At 33.3% G+C, this 17,804-nt stretch overlaps 1 protein-coding gene across 1 annotated transcript in view; it reads left to right on the forward strand.

Moving 5' to 3' along the window:
- LOC115890866 overlaps positions 1 to 16,468 on the forward strand; it is a 53,418-nt gene extending 36,950 nt beyond the window's left edge. Inside the window, exon 2 of the mRNA XM_030911220.1 lies at positions 14,215 to 16,468. Within this exon, the coding sequence (XP_030767080.1) occupies positions 14,418 to 14,828 (411 nt within the window). The 5' untranslated portion in view covers positions 14,215 to 14,417 and the 3' untranslated portion in view covers positions 14,829 to 16,468. The remainder of the gene's footprint in view (positions 1 to 14,214) is intronic.
- Positions 16,469 to 17,804: the final 1,336 nt, after the last annotated feature.

Below are 17,804 nucleotides of genomic sequence, written 5' to 3' on the forward strand. Positions count from 1 at the left end.
AAATACCGGTAATTTTATATCACTAAACATAATATCTTAATTAAATAATATGGCAACATAGGTAGTAGATTTAGTTTACAAAAAGGGAAACCTAGAAAAATTCTTTTGTCGAGGTCACAGCCCTGAAATATTTGCACTTATTTAAGACTCACCCTGTATAATATTGCTCCGCCAGAATGGATCTAACTCAGATGCTCCAAAAATAGCTATTGCGGGTGCAAAAAAACTATATATATACTTTTTTTCACATTTTTCGTAGAATAACCCGCACCTGCAAATCCTTATCGTCGCAACCGCGCCACGAAAAATATTAAAAAAGAAGATGAAAATTCAGCAGACCGACTGTATATATATATATAGTAGTGGAAGCGAGGGCGAGGGATTCTTAAAATTTACTTTTTCGCCCGACGAAATATAATGGGGGCGGCGGTGGGGGCAGAAAAATGCGGGAGGGAGGATGTTCTGGGGAGAACGACCCCTCCTGGGGGTGAGATATGGATTTTTGTTTCCGACGCCGCCGGGCGCACCGACTTTTTTCCCAAATTATAAAATATTATATTTCGCCGGTTCGGGCTGAAACGGTTTATTGAAAAATTACAAATGTGTGAGATGATCGTGTTTCATCTCCGTATTGAATAATTCTATTATTAAATATATTAGTTGAATATGAATAATTTTGTTATCATAACCTACTTCAAAAAAATATTCTTCTTATATGTTCATTACAACTGAATTTCCATAAGAGTACCAACAAATCCTCCAAATCAAAGAGTTACCACAACGCCTTATTCTTTTTGAAGTAGGGTTATCCTTGTGTAATACAGGTATTCAAACATCTTGTGATCCGGATACCTAATCTTTCTTAATTTTTTTGGTGGCTTGCCAAGTCGTCTGAGAGTGTTGAATGTTTGTGTTTGCGTCCATTTTGCTATTCTGTCGTGGTTCATTTTTTCATCGTGTTTTTCCAAATTAGGCTTTCTTGATCTTTCCCTCCGTAAAATCTTTTTTATTCCCAGTTCATCTCTGATGTCTTGGTTTCGCGTTCTCTCAGCGTTAGTCAGCGTATTTTCATTTCTATTTGGATGTTACGGCTGAAGCTAAGAACTAATCTAACACAGCCCTTGTATATGCAGATGTTGTTTTCCTATTTATATGAATTTAACTCCACATACGGTCTTAAGTAACCAAATATTAGTGCTGCTTTGTTTACTTGAACTCTTGCTTCCTCTGAAAGATTTCTGTAACCAGAGATATACACGCACAAATAGTAAAATTGAGATAAATTATTAATTGTTTGATTGCTAACTGCTAATTTCCGTCTGATTGGTTCTTCGCGAGCACAATTTAGTGAGTTTAAAGTAAAAAGAAGACAGTCAGTGTAAACCTAATAAAAATGTACTGGGGTGAGACAAGCAATTCTTTCAAATACTTAAATTACAAAGAAGTAAAAATTATATTATCGGCGATGTCTCGAATTACTCTGGATTGTAACTGGGATTCTAACCGGATATTGCTAACTTAATGGTATCTCTTTATCAAAAGAATGAATCTAACTAACAGACCATTCTGCAGGGAATGCCATCAGGAAGACTAGATGAAAATTTGAACCAGAAATATCAGACACTAAAGCAATGCTCTCTGCCATTCGATACTCGAATACAGAAGAAAAATCCTATCACCCAGCTGACATTGTTTTTGGCGATACCCAGAATTATTTTTGAGACATTGCCAACTCACTGGCTCAATGGACACCTTTACAAAATGAACTTAAGTGACATACTACTCTACAGAATCTACTGAAAACATGAGAGAAAACATAACTGAAAACAAGATGAGACAGTTTACTTTATGGTAGTACCCAACCCTGGCTTTATTCAGAGAATTTGATTAACGTCAAGTCTCTAGCCTTTTTTGACTAATTTTCGGTTGATATCTCCGAGTTACATTGCCACCTTTTATCTAAATTGGATTGGCTGATGATGAATCCTACGGTGTATATAGTAGTCATTGCACCTCTGTGAATGATTATTTTAATAATATTATCCATAATAATATTAATAAATTTTTCCACGAATGATTATTTTAATAAGCTCCTGCATTGGTTTGTTGAAGAGATTTGTGATTTGTCCAATCCATCGGATTGATTTTTTTTATTTTTCAGCCTTTCTTAAAAAAATTATTAAAAATACAAGAATTGTCCTTAAATTAAAACTATATTACGTATTTACTTTAGATGGTCTGTACTTACTTTGCTATAAATATCTTAATTTTACATCATACAGAATGTTCAAAATTCTACGCCAAACTTCCTAAAATATAAAATAGGTTTTCTTTGTTTTTTTTTAAAACGAAACACCCTGCATATTATTTTTTCCTAGATAGAGAGTTAAAAAATGAGCATTTTTTGTATTTAAGATATTTAAAATTTTTTAATGGTTTTGCAGATACACGCAGTATTATTTCATATAGCTCCTTCAATGGTAAATTACCAGAGAAAAATCAGTGGGTGGCTTTGAAAAAAATTTACTGTGGAAAATGCCAAATGAAATATAAAACCGCGAATATCTGCGAAATCGTTAAAAAATTTGAAATAATATACATATAATTTTAGTATTGAAAATACTTCTGGCCGCATTTATATGGGACCCGTCTTTGAAAAAACGACATGCTCGATGCCACACAAGTTCAATAACCTGTCTAATCAACTTGTCAACACGTAAGTCGATAGTTTCGAATAGAGCAAGGACGTTTTAGGGGCCGAAATGAGGTCTTATTAATTTATCAGAGAGGGCCAACTATTTTATGGATATGGATGTTTATCTGGGCCGGCGGATAAAGAAAGCCCATATTATTATAAAAAAGAATGTGCGTCAAGGCATATGGGTTGTTAGGTACAGTTTGGCTATTTTAATCTAACTCTTTCCTTATGAGAAGCAATGGGCAAATTATACGTGAAAGAGCGGAATTACATAAATAATAAATTTAGATTAATGCAATATTTTTTTCTTGGCGCGTAGGATAGGTGAATGCATTAAAGGAAATAATTAATTAAATCATTAAGTTCCAAAACATAATAACTCGGGTCTCATCGGATCTGCTGATACATTTTGCTAAAATTTAGGCTATGAGGACCTATATTTTTTATGATTATTATTTTTATAATTAACAACTTTACACAAAGAAAACAAGACAAAGTAAAATCTTGCATGGTTTCCACCGCCAAGGCGTAAAAACAAATGAATCTAAGGCGTTGCCAAATATTTATTTGGATAAGTTTGTATCCTTTGAATATTGTTGTAAATAATAATTATCATTTAATTAGTGCTAAGTTATCAAAGTTCACAACATGGCGAAATTTCAACAAAATCGGCCAACGGATCTTTGAGATATTAATAAAAAAGGTCTATTAGAAAACACTTTGACACCCTGTATCTTTAAAATTATACATTTCCGGACACATGTTTATATGAACTTTTTACCTTAAAACAAACAAAAAATAACCTCCTGAAGTTTGGCCAGATACTTAATTAACATCTTGTATTTAAAAATGACCATCTAGTGATCTAGTAAGCTATGTTTATTTTAATGGGAAAAAAATACATTTTATAAAAAATAAACAAACTCATAATACAAAACTATACACTAATTAATTCATTTTAAATGTATCTAAATAAGCACTTTAATAATTGAAAAATGGTCAGGAGTACTTAAAATCACTTCATAGAATACACCAAATATGCAAAAAAAATCCAATAAAAAAACCACAAATGGCACATTAAAATCTGCATTATCTGAAATCAGACTAGGTATACAGGACGCCAACATCGATAACGCGATGAGCAGTTTTAAATAATTATATTATTCCGAGTTATTATTACATATGTGTTTTACAATTTTTGTAATACAGTAGCGTTCCTTCAAATAAATTTTAATTTAAGTATTGTTAATATAGTCACATTAATGATTATAGCCCGTATGATTTCTAAAATAAAAAAAATCAAGTGTGTTTTTATCAGAATTATTAAATGATTAAAAATAAGTAGAAATAGTTAATATTTATTAACTTCGTAAGTGTTATATTTTAATATAATTAGGGACTATCTTAAGTTTAAATTATGGTAAACTTGTATGAGTTTCAATCATTTATATTTAAAATGTTAGGAAAGACAATATAGATTTTAGGCAAGAGAACTCAAGGGAAGGACTGTGTAACTAGTAATTAAAACTTAACAATTTTTTTTACTTGATATTTTTCTGGTCGTTCACGTTGCACTTTGACTCTTCGTTATTAGGTTTTAGTTGGTTTTGTATAAATAAAAATATAGACCTAATCTAAACTTAAGCTAAACTGACCCCCTTTTTGCATATTTTGGGCTCCTACGTGGGTAAGAGCCCGTCATAGTGTCGTGACCGTTATCGTGACCATTCACGAATCCGCACATGTTCATCTCCATCATTAATATTTTCCTCACTAAATTCTTCACTTTTACAAAAAGCCATCACGATAAAAATCAAATATCAAAATTATTTAACGTTACGAACGTTAAACTCACTATACGTATCTGGAATATATTTGTGAATAGCGATCAATGATACGTTTACGTTAGACTGCCGCGCCGCCGGAGTGCTGACGTCACGAATGTCAAATTGCTTTCCAACAAACAAGGTTTAGTTCTTTTATATTTCTATTGCTCTTCCAAATGACGCCACAAGTTAATATAAAATGTAAAAAAAAACAAGTGATTGTCGACAACCGCCGACTTGTGTCTGGTATTTTCAATACGCCTATGATGGTTGCGCATGTTGCAAAATCTGTGAATTTTTTTTTTAATTCTCCATCTATTGAAAAAATAATTAATTCTGCATTTTATACTGTTTTGTTTTATTGTATGCAAGAATTCTTCATTGCATTCTAGGAGCATTTCTAGAAGACGCTACTTTTTAGCAGTATCATAAAATAATAAAATATCATCGGCTCTTCATGAATAATCCTCTACTTTTATAAACAATTACTTTTAATCTTTCCCTCATAAAAAATGCTCATTTTCAACCATCTAACCTCCTCTTTGGCATATAAATTTTCCTAACAAAAAGGATTTTGCCGTAAAAACATTTGGCTGTCTCCCGCAAAGCGCCGATATAAATCTAAGAATGCGCAGTTTGATTTAAGACGGTGGGGAGAGAGTGTGCATTGTTGCCGGGAGGCCCCTTTATTACCGAATATAATGAGTTTTTTGGGGCCCTCTGCGATTGCTAAAAAACTTGGGGTGGCACGGGCCATTGTTTCGGAAGGGGCGATTTATTTAGATCGATTATTCGATAGATATACTGCCGGCTATCATTTGAATTTCCTGTATCTATTAGGCAATATCGACTGGAAATAATTAAGTAACTGTCTTCTTTACCAACAATTGTTACTCTATGTTATTATTTATAGTAGTTTATTCTTTTGGGAATATAAATTGCGCGATTTTTTATTTCCGACTATTGTTCTAGCTTTAATGTGCTTGCAGTATTAACGTTGATTGAAAGAATTGGGAAGATACGCAACCTAATGGGCAAATTCGTGACAAGGCTGATTTGGTTTCCCCTTACGTCTCAAGTGCGTTACGGTGAAGCCTCTACTCATTCTACGGCCAAGGCACAAAACACTCATTTTCTCTAATTTGGCGAGATTGAAGACGGTGTGGAACTGGAAGCGACAGTGTTGGCCATATTAAAATGTGTAATATCTGTATACCAAACCAAAAAAAACGTACTGTTTGACGAAAAGATCTTTGGATGAAAAAATCACGTTTATGCATTGAAAATTTATTCGTGCTAAACATAGAATAAGCAACAAAAATTAAAAAAATATATAGGTACTGAATATTTCGTATGATCAAAGAAATCGTTGCCATAACATTTTACATATGAAATAACAGCGATCTTCATTTCTAAGCCAACTCTGACGCCGTTCTTGTATAAGCTTATAATAATAATTGTTATATTAAATTATTTAATGATAGAAAATCCGTATTGTACTGCACCCAAAATCCGTAAATCTACGGATTAATCTGTAATTCTGGCAACACTGTCTTCGGCAACCACCCACTCTGTCCACTGAAAGCAGAACTACGGTATAGTATTTAGCGCGCAGCGGCGCAGAGCTAAACTAAATCTCGGACAGGTTGACTAACGGCGACTGTATCACCAGCTACATTTCGGACAAGTTTTTTGTCACGAAGTCGCCCGTAAGGTTGCGCATATTAGAAAATGAGTAGGGGGACCATATGGTGAAGTAGATTATTATATCACAATAAAATATCAACATTTAAGGCCGGGACACACTTATCATGCACGTTTCCGTTCCGGCTCCGGTCCGATTTTGTCCCAGAAGCGGATCTCTGTGGGATCGGAAATGGTGAGTACACACATGTCATACATGCTTCCGACTCCTTCACGATTTCGGGCTTCGGCTGGATACAATCGCCAGTCTTGATTCAACAATCATCGCATGAAGTCGTGTGCGCAAAATGTTTAATAATTTTAGCAACAGTGATTTAGCCATGGTGGCACTTTGTTTGGAAGAAGAAGGTGAGGAAAATGAGAAAGCTTTTATAGAGAACAGCCAAAAACGCAGATTGTATGTCTTTGTAGTCGCAGTTTCGGTACTGCTGTTTGGTCTTGTCATACAGCACCGGATATTTCCTCACTTCTTCAATTAGTTCCTCCGGTTTTATTGTTTCCATTTTTTATTACTTTAGTAAAAATCTAAAAATAACACAGCAAAAACAAAAATAAACAAAATAGTTCAAAGCGACACTCGTCCCACAGCCGGCATCGATGAATAGACTGACAATCGGAACACGAACGGATGCAGGAACGGAGTCGAGTAGGAGCGGCGATGAATCACGTATCGGAAAGGTGTACACTACGCTGGTTAAAATAATGTACGATTTCCCTCTCACAAAAACACACACTACTGACAGAAGCATAAACAAGAGGAACAAAACATTAATATATTATTATAATATCATCATCAAGAGTATAACCACATACAGCTGTGAAGTGTGGCCAATTAAGGAAACAACAAAACGAGTGCTGGAAGCTACAGAGATGGATTTTTGGAGGAGAGCAGCAGGAAAATCAAGACTCGAACGAATAACTAATGAACGCATAAGAGAGATTATGGAAGTTAAACATACAATAGTGGAAGAGATGAAGAACAGAGAGCTCATATGGTACGGGCATGTCCAAAGAATGGCAAAAATAAGAATCCTAAAGCAAATCATATACTGGATGAGAGACAGACAGGCACGAAGAGATGGCATCGGAAGACGTAGAATGTTTTAAACCGATTAATATAGGTATGATAACGGTTAGTGATACATTTGACCGAAACTTTGTGTATGTTAAAATAAATAAAGACAATGGAAGTCCGAAATTAGTGTTTATACTGAAGACTGACTTTTAGTGTCAATACTGAATCATTGTCTAACACATTCATAAAAACCAATTTTCTGGTGACCCCCCGGTACGACCGAGACTTATTGCTTTATATAAATTTGTTTTTCTCCTCTCGATGTGATTTCATTAGCGTTATCTCAATTCGGAATGTCATTAAAACAGTCTCGGCCGGGCTGTAGAGTGGGTCGGCGCGCAAACCCACCATAATCACGGCCCAATCTTGGCACAAATGTTGATACAAATTTATACACGTCCATGAAGCACCGGCCCAGCCCAACGCCCAACCGACCAGCCAAGCGGTGGACCGCATTTTACCGATAGCGAACGAGCAGTGGTTGGGCCGGTCCGCTCGATAAAATGTCGATGTTAATGTATCGACAAGTGTGTAATCTTTTAATGATTGTTGTTTATTTATTTTATTTATTTTGATGCCCTCGGAGCAGGTTTTAATACTTTTAATGTGGGCTGGTGTCGAACTTTATGGGCTTTAAAATGCCTACAGATAACGCTTTTTATTTGATTTTATTTTTCGACGGTACCGGGTTCGGTCGAAATGTTTTCGTTGAGCCGTTTTTAATGGAACTATGGTTTAATATATTTCAGTCAATGACATGCATAATATGTATAAGCTTTACTAGTTAGTATCTTTATAATATCGTACTCAACCAGTTCTGTTTTAGTCCAGACGGTACGTTAACGAGATTATATTTACTGAGAATTGAAAATCACATAAACTAAATTTTTAAGTTATTAAGCATTTATATATTTTTTCATGTGTTACTTACGAGGATTTGAGAATCCCCATTTTAGTGTAATTAATGTGAAATAAATAGTTGCGAATTAGGATAGAGATTGAAGCCTGCTTTAAGTGGAGTTTGATTGAAACACTCGAAATAAAAGTGATCTATGATGACCTTTTTTAAACATTTTCCACTTTCTTGCTTTTTACTTACATTAAATGAATCTCCTGTCCCTACCAATATATTTTAAACAGTTTCTATACTATGCGAAAAACTCTTCGAAACAGGTGAAGGTCGCATTTCGTCGCCCAACTTTGACGCATTTCGATTTTTTTCCAGTTGTCTTGACACACTTCGGTTTGCCTCGACCTACTTTCGATTCTTAAAAGCGCCTGAAAACTACTCGTGAGGAGGGCGCGGTGCGATTTTTTTGGCGTTTTTTGTTGCCTCGTTCAATTTTGTTTTGTTTTGAGCTATTTCCAAAACGTGGAGGTATCTGTATCCCAGGCAAAGGATTTTTTTTTCATAAATCTCAGTGAAATAAGTAAACCTAGACGTTTCTAAAATACATGTAATATTTGAACACGCGTTTATTAGTGCACAGTAGATATTTAGATTAGATTTTTTTAGATTATTATTGTATAGTAGATTTTTAGAATTAATATTTTCACTTAAACTGTAGGGATATAATTACAATATTTTTATGATTTAATTTTATTATAATGAATTAGTATATAAAATTGTATATGATATGTTTATACGGCCTTAAATAATTAATATAAGAGTAGTTTTAAAGTTTAGAGGTAAAATTCTCAATATATCCGCTTGGGAAAATTATTAATTGACCCGATGTCAACTTAAGTATGGTCCACGGACATTATTTAAAAACAATGTTATTTTATTGTTCTTAAGAGAAATCTGTAAACGATACTTTTATTAGCACCCAGCATGGTTTAAAATTAAGCAATTAAAACTAGGAAAACAAAATCAAATTTATAAACTAAACTTTGCTACAGACTACAGTATAAACGATATTTTACCATAACCAGAAATAATAAATAATTAGACGATTTTTTAAATAATTTTGCGTATATGTATTTTATTCACGAGGCGCAATACCGTGTATTATAAACCGATAAAGGCGATAAATGGTAGCAGGTAGACCGCTAGTTAGTTACTGTTTGTGACTAACTAGCGGTCTACCAAAGTGATAAAAAGAATACCAAAAAAGTATGGCAAAATGAGAAAGAAAAATTCGAATTTTTAAACAAACGAAATTATGAACACCTCTTCTATGAATAAAATTTCAGTAAATATTGAAATAATATACTGATTCAAGGTAATTCTTTAACAGGAGACCATACCATAAAAACAAATCCCTAAAATTTAAATTGAAGTTGTTAAAAGTAAAAAATAAATCGTTTACAAATCCCTAGTAACAAAAAATATCATTCTTTTAGACAGTTGTATAAGAAACGTTTCTTCCGTTTTAAGCTCTTTTAAATTCGATTTTAGATCAAATTAATTACCCAAAATTAATTCGGAAAATTCACGCGCCAAAAAATCCGACCGAAAATTCGTTTTAACGCCCTGCCGAATTTTTCCCAGTAGATTTTTCTTTGCGTCGTTTCCCGCGAGAAAATTAAAAATCAAATCACCCCACGACGTGATTTAATTTGGACCGATGCCCGTGTCGGATCTAATTACTGGAAAAGATTACTTTTCTCGATAACGCTACATTAATTTTAAGCGCTTTCCTTCGCATTGGTCTTCCTGAATAAAAAACATTTTTTTGTGTTTAATGGTGTTAGGAGATACCTGCTTTCCATGTTAAAATAGAGGATGTTTTATAAGTATTGGAAATTTCGATAGATGCAATATCCAAAATATATAGCTTCAACAACTAATTCAAATTAACTATACCAGGTAGAGATGAGCAAAAAATCGTAAACTGTGATTCAAACGCAGCGATTTTAAGATCGCAATTGCAGCCCGCGATAGGAAACTGTGATTGCGATTTCTTCTATTTGCGAGTTTCAATTTAGTATTACTGCAACGACCAATAATTTACGGGGTGTTACTCAAGAGTGGTTTGGGTTTTAACTTTTTTAACTTTTCTGATATTTTTTAATTTTTTTCTGATAAAAACCTAGATTTGGTATCTTAGTATATGACATAAATTAGGATTGATTGACGTATTCAATTATTTTTGGTCACTTCCTTTTTCCCCGGAAATGACTACAACTTTTGATTTTTAAATCGCACCTTCGGTATTTTTTTTTTACTTTATTCGATAGAAAATGACACTCTGAATAAAATGGCTTATCATATGGCCACTTTTGACATTTTTGCTTAAAAAATCGTATTTAAAAACACTAATTTATCTTAATCACGATGCCTTGGAAAATAGATCGATCGTCTATTGTTTTTCGCATCTTGTCCTGGCCAATTAAAAGATGCCCAAATCGTATTTTTAATAATATCTCAATTTTTTCAAATGGAACAAGGGTGTGTCATTAGCATATGCCGAGGCCGAGGAGTGGGAGATAATTAAAATTGTTACATCATTAAAATCCAATGCAGCTGGCTATGATGGTATCACTACTGTTATGTTACAATACTGTTTGCCCTGCGTTGCTTTACCTCTAACTCATATTGTTAATTTATGTCTTGAAACGGGATATTTTCCAACTGCTTGGAAACTTTCTTTGGTTAAACCACTCCCAAAATAAATAAGCCGGCAGAACTTTCAGACTTCAGACCTATAGCTTTAATACCGGTCTTATCAAAAATACTTGAAATTTTTTTAAAACCTCTAATCTACCAGTATGCAGTTTTTAATAAAATAATACCAGCTCATCAATCTGGTTTCAGGCAAGGCCATAACACTGCCACTGTGCTATCGTATGTAATAGATAATATTTTGAATAGTATGGATGATGGCGAAGCTTTGGCTCTAATTTTACTGGATTTTTCTAAAGCGTTTGACACGCTGGACCACGAGTTATTGTGTAGCAAACTGGCGTTTTATGGATTTTCTGACATATCACTGAAGTTTTTTCGGTGCTATCTCTCGGATAGAAAACAAGTTGTTCAAATTGATGACAATTTTTCATCCTCAAATTGTGTTACTTCTGGAGTGCCTCAGGGCTCTGTCCTTGGTCCTATCTTATTTTTAATTTACACGGCAGACTTACTTCAAAAGTCGTCTTATTGTAACATGATATCATATGCTGATGATACACAATTACTTATGTCATTTAATCCAAATGAAACAGAAACTGCTATAACTAAGATTACTCATGATCTTAAACTGATATCTGAGTACTCTGCTGAAAATAACTTAAAGTTAAATATTAATAAATGTTCTTTGATGTGCTTTTGTTCTGCGCGTCGTTACGAATCTGTTTCATCACAGCTAAAGGTCAACTTGAATGGTACATCCCTAAATTGTGTTAAGCTATATAAAAATCTAGGCGTCGTCTTTGACGTGGACATGCGGTTTAAAAGTCATATAGCAAATATTCTGAAAAAATCTTATTGTGTCTTAAAATCGTTATATGTGAATAAATATCTCCTAAATTTTAAAATCCGAAAAAAATTATGTGAGTCTCTTATATTTCCTATAATTGCGAATTGCCTTGTTTCATTTTATAACTGTTTAGATAAAAAATCCAAAAATCGACTGCAAAAACTACAAAATTCATGTTGTAGGTTTGTATTTGGCTTGCGGAAGTATATATGAAGAATATACTACAATGGCTCAAAATAGATAACATGTATAAGTATCAGACATGTAATTTTACACAAAAAATTATTTCCACAAAGACACCCTCATATTTATTTGACAGATTTATATTTCGCAGTGATGTAAACAGAACCTTGCGATATCCAAATAAACTGGAGTTTCCTGTTTACAGCTCCTCTATCTTTCGCCGCTCCTATCTATATAATGCAATTTTATTGTTTAATAATATCGAAAATAATGTTAAGAAAATGTCTCTAAGTACTTTTCGGAAAAAGCTTAAAGAGGTTTACATGAGCCAACAGATTTGACGTCTCCCTGATCCAGATCACTTTTTTTTTATCAGTTTTGTTTTTTTATTGTCATAATATATGATTTTTTTTTTGTTAAATTATTTTATTTTTTTATAAATATTTCTTTGTTTTTCTGGTTATTTTCTGTCTGATTTACTAATTGTTGTAGTGCAGGTGGTGCTAACTGTAATTGTATATTTAATTTTTTTTTCTTTGAACAGGTTAAGTAGAGTAGCCATAGGCTAGACTTTGCCTGAAGAAGGAGTATGTATTTTGTTACTTTTCCTTTAATAAAGCCATTTATTATTATTATTATTATTATTATATGCGGAAAAGGCATTTTGTACGAATAATTTGGTACTACATACTTGGTATTTCGAGTCAAATTATCGTTATAAACCACATGTTACAATTTCAAATAAACCTTATGCGAAAATGTCAAAAGTTGACATGTGGTTTATCATTCTATTCAGTGTCATTTTCTATCGAATAAAGTAGAAATATACCGAGAGTACCATTTAAAAATCAAAAGTTGCAGTAATTTCCGGTGAAACAGGAAGTGACCAAAAACAATTGAATACGTCAATCAATCCTAATTAATGTCATATACTAACATACAAAATCTCGTTTTTTATCTGAAAAAATAAAAAAGTTATAGGGGTGAGCCACTTTTGAGGTGCACCCGGTATACATTTACATTAGTATAAATAAATTATCGCGTAAGATCTTTTTTGAGACTGCCAATTTCAATGTCCAATAGTTCGTGATGATACCTAATTGAAAATATATTTGTTCTTTCTGTATACGAAATAGAGTAATTCCAGAAATTCCAGATTTATTTAGTCCCGGTTGTTCATACTCGGTTCAGAGTTCAGGTTTAAACTAAGTTTAATCATTTAATAGGTTGTTTAGTGACTTCTCATCGTTAAATTTAGTTCAAAAATTAGATATTTTACGACTGAAACGGAGATAACCATTTTTGAAGCCTAACTGGGCATCCCCATCTTAGAATCTTATACTACAAAAAAATATACCTAAATAGAATTGCTGAGTTCAGGGCGTGTCAGAGGTCACTTGAACTTGAATTTTAAGCATTGGTGTAACTACAGGGGTGCCCCCACCCAGGTACTGCTGGGCACCCCCCAGAGAAATCCTGAATTATGACTCTTGGCTACGTATTAATTTTTATTTGCTTGTGATGTAGTAAAAATGACGTTTTCTAGTTTTGTTTAATTAATATTATTTTGTTCTGTTCAAAAAATGTGTTAATATTTATTTTTTTAGAAAAATTGTAGGTATTTAAGTAATCTACGGGAACACGGTTTGATAACCAAGTCTATGAAATTTATTGATAGAGAAATTCATGTAAACGTTTTATTCAAAAAATGTTTTTTTTTTAATTATTTTCATTTTTAAAAAAACAAAAACCCTAAGCGCCCCCAGGGATCAACACCAGCCCCCCCCCCAGGCCCACCCCAGGATAAATTGCTAGTTACGCTAATGATTTTAAGTTTGTTCAATCTGGTCTTTGTGTAGTATTAATAAGATGATATATTAACATAAACATTTTTGATAATAATGCAAGTCAGCACCCTAATCATAAGCCTGTCGGTTAACACTCTTGCTCTATACGAATGGTCCATAATCTCTCTAATGCTATTAAAAGTATTGGTAGATTTTTATTTTTTTCATACTAAATATGTAGTCTAATAATCAAGTTTTTAATTTTGTGGCATGTTTTAATTTTATAACCGGTCACATTAGAGCTTATTCTACCCATATAAAATTTGAAAACAGATCAAGTTATTGGCTTTGGCATGACGATTGATGACATTCAGCTGCGTTCTTCATTTCCAAGCCAATTTTTTTGTGTCCACTATAACATAAATATTTATTATTTTTACTTAGAAATTAAAAATTATATAGCTTAAGTATTTAGTTTATAATGTGAATATGACATTATTAAACTCATTTCTCATTGTTTCAGGAGCCGGAGGATTGCTTCTAGACACCGGAAGTGGTCCGTCTTTTCTTCCCCTTCCACCCCAAGTCCTGGAGCAAGTCGCCCAGAATAACAGCGAACCCGGTGTTACCACCCTCAAACTACCCGATCCACCATTTCATCGTCCGGCAGACCTGCCAGTCAAAGACATCGATATCGAGCTTTGTTTCGTCTGCAAAAAGTGCCGCATGGCATACCCAGGCGATTCTCCGTTACTCAGCCACCAAAGACAATGCTACGGAGCCAACCAGGAGAACAGGGGCACCTTCAGGATAGTCCAGAGTGGTTTCGAGTGTCGTCAGTGCAATAATGGCGAAAAAATCAAAAATTTGCTGGAATTAAAGAGCCACTTTGAGTCGGGAAGTCACCAATATAAAGATCATGCTCCTCCTCAGAGTGAGAGTCCATTAAGTCACGAGATGGAAGACGTGGTGAAACAAATCACTCTTCTGGCAGCCAGGGCAGCTCAGGAAAGCCCATCCACTCAAGGTCAGGTAGTTGATTCGAACTCCAATACTTTCTGCCAGCCTGGAGAACCAAAAAGGAGGTTTCTTAGTCCAGGGGAGGTGGCGCAAGCTCTTGCCACTACCAGTCATTAGAACTTCCTACGATTTCAGTGGTGAAAAGTGATTCTTATTTTATAATACCAACAGAGAATAAGATTTACTTTCATCACGTTAAAAATGATTACAAAGAATTATAGATTACATTAATCTAAAAAAATCCGGTATTAATTATTATATTATCATCCAAAAATTATTGGTGATATTTGGTCGAAACATGTAAGAGAAATAATCAAGATCTCTCGCTTATAAGTAACTCCTATTAAAAGAAAACTTAGTCTCGTAAAACTTACGTAGCTGTGTAAAATAATAATTATTGTTGTATGTATTATAGAAAAGTAGGGTTATGTTTCCTATACTGCAACTGATAGTTACTAAGACGACGCGGGTCGAAGGTTCCCGATCGACGGGCGAAAACGCCCGAGCCGCACCCGAGACCCGCCCCCTGGCAGTTCCTGACGTTTTTTTTGTTCGTGTGACGAGTGTGCGTGTGTGTATATATTAGAGAAACCAAGTAAAATGAATAATCGAACACTGCGACATTTATGATGTTCCTAATTGTAACCTTATCTCGCATAGGCGCGCGCAGTGGAACCACCCGGTTCGAATTTCGCGCGCGCCGGCAAACTGCACGCGCCCTCTACCGGGGGCGTCAGTAAAACAAGTTCCTATTGGGCGCGGTCCGGCACTGTTCCTCAATTTGAAAATGATAAACGCAAAAAGAGAGGACCGCGCCCGTTTATTTCTATTATTATTATTGATAAAATGAAAAAAGATATTTGCAGAAATCTTTTTATTGCTCTATATATTGATTCATTTAATTAACTTATTATTATTATTATTGAAAAGTTGCTGTATTTAAGTCGGAATCGGTTTGACGGGGGACGGATTGACGTTCGGAGCGTCCTGTCAATCTCCCCTGTCATTTCGATCGAGTATATATGTATATTTATATGTAACTGAAGATGATATCAAGCTAAAAAGGTGAAACGTGCTTTTTTAAGTATCTCGCATGAGTAAAACTAAAAAAATAACAAGATATCTTTATCTGGCGAATTGGTTCCTATTAACTAATAATTAGTTGTAATTAACAATACAGTGTTTTACTTGAGAATCGTTATGGGAAGAGTTTAGAGGACTTTACCTTTTTATCCTGAAAACCCGAAAAGTTAGGTACGCGTTCTTTTTTTTGAATCAAATAAGAAAAGAACAAGATCATTTTATTATTATCTATATAAATTATTATATACGAGTTTCGGTTTACGGGATATAAACTCCTCCCACGGCGGAATGTATCTAGTTATGTTTCAGTTGGTTTCCAACGTCATCGTATATATAGTAGTAGATATATATTTAAAATTTTAACTCTTAGGTTAAAACAAAACGTATCCAAAATAACTCAAAATGGGAAACGCTCCCCAGTGGGCGTGACCTACCTCGCATTGAAAAGTGAGTTTTATTGGAACTAAGTGTGATTGTTGATATAGAAAAACGATTTGTTGCCCGATGCACCCTCTCAATTGCCAATTTACTTTTTTCAGAAACATGAGTAAGAATTACAGGATTAAGTCTCAACTAAATGCTCTATAATTTGACATTCGTTAAAATTTATTTTCAAATTTGAGAATCAACAGATTTAACTACATTAATAATAAAATTCGTTTTAAGTTTTCTAATAATGATTTCATATTAAATTTTAATAAATGTTTTTATTGTATAAAGTTGTAGTTTCAACTAAATTTTAATTTCAAAAAATTTAGATTTCAAATTCAAACACAAAATATTTCAGGTGGAAATTAGTTAAGGTTACCTAATATATGAAGTTTTATAGAAATATTTAATACTTACCCATAATATTTTAGCAATCCATTATTAGATAATATATCAGTGAATAATTGATCTAAAGTAAACTGTTTAAATAATTGGAATATAATTATTGTTAATTGTTTAAAAGATTTTTTTATTTACGCTAGAACAATAATTAATTCTCAGCCTACAAGAATTTATTAGATATACTACATTGGCTTTCCGGAACCTGTTTTTTGGAACCAGGAATTTCAGTCCTGCTCAAAAGAACCGGGATTTCCCGATTTTGAACTCTAACTGTACCTACATAATACAGGGTGAGTCTTAAATGCGCGCAAATATTATTAGGGGTGGTATTTTTCGATCCCAGGAACGCGTCTATGAAGTTTTTTTCGCAAGAAAAAAGATAATAAATTTTCCTGTATATTTTAGAAAACTTTTTAGAACTGCCCGTCCACCGCAAATTTTCCCACGGAATAATATATTAATCTCTGATAATTACCATTGTTACGGCTTTACTCTATGGGTACGGCACTAAAAGGGATGCAAATACAGAAAAAAATCCGGTGGCATTCAATTTTTTTTAAAAATAAACATTTTTTTTTTATTTTCAAACATGAATAACTCGGTTATTTTTGACTTATCTAAAAAACGGTAAAGAGAAGTTATGGTTCCTTTATCCAGATCTACAAGCCTTGAAAATATTTGCACTTATTTCAGACTCACCCTGTATAAATGTGGATCTAATATTTGAATGAATATTTTTAGACAGTAGTTAATTTTGATCATCAAAATTATAAATGAAATTTACTATTTTAAACTAAAAATAAAGATTATTGCAAATTTCTAAATTACAATTTACTAAAATAAAAATATCAGAATATACAAAAAGATTTTTTTCTATAATAAAGGTGTCATAAATCGATTCTTGATTTAAAATTTATTCTCTGTTAAATTTAAGTACCTGCTGTTATTATTTATTTAAAAAAAAACTAAATTTAAACACTGCAACAAATTAGGGTACCTAATACTGAGATCTGCAATATGTTTACTATACAAAAAGTGTAATTAATTAAGTTGGAAGTTAAGATGAAGTTTATCCAAAAAATATAAACTTTTGGTTAAGTTTACATTTAGCTGCAAATTTCATTCAAATTCTAGCATAAAATTACTTGCTGGTAACTTAAATAAATATGTCGTTTTTAT

Source organism: Sitophilus oryzae, unplaced genomic scaffold (genome assembly GCF_002938485.1).
Source record: "Sitophilus oryzae breed Bouriz unplaced genomic scaffold, Soryzae_2.0 scaffold_935_pilon_pilon, whole genome shotgun sequence".
In the NCBI taxonomy this organism is placed as follows: Eukaryota; Metazoa; Arthropoda; class Insecta; order Coleoptera; family Curculionidae; genus Sitophilus; species Sitophilus oryzae.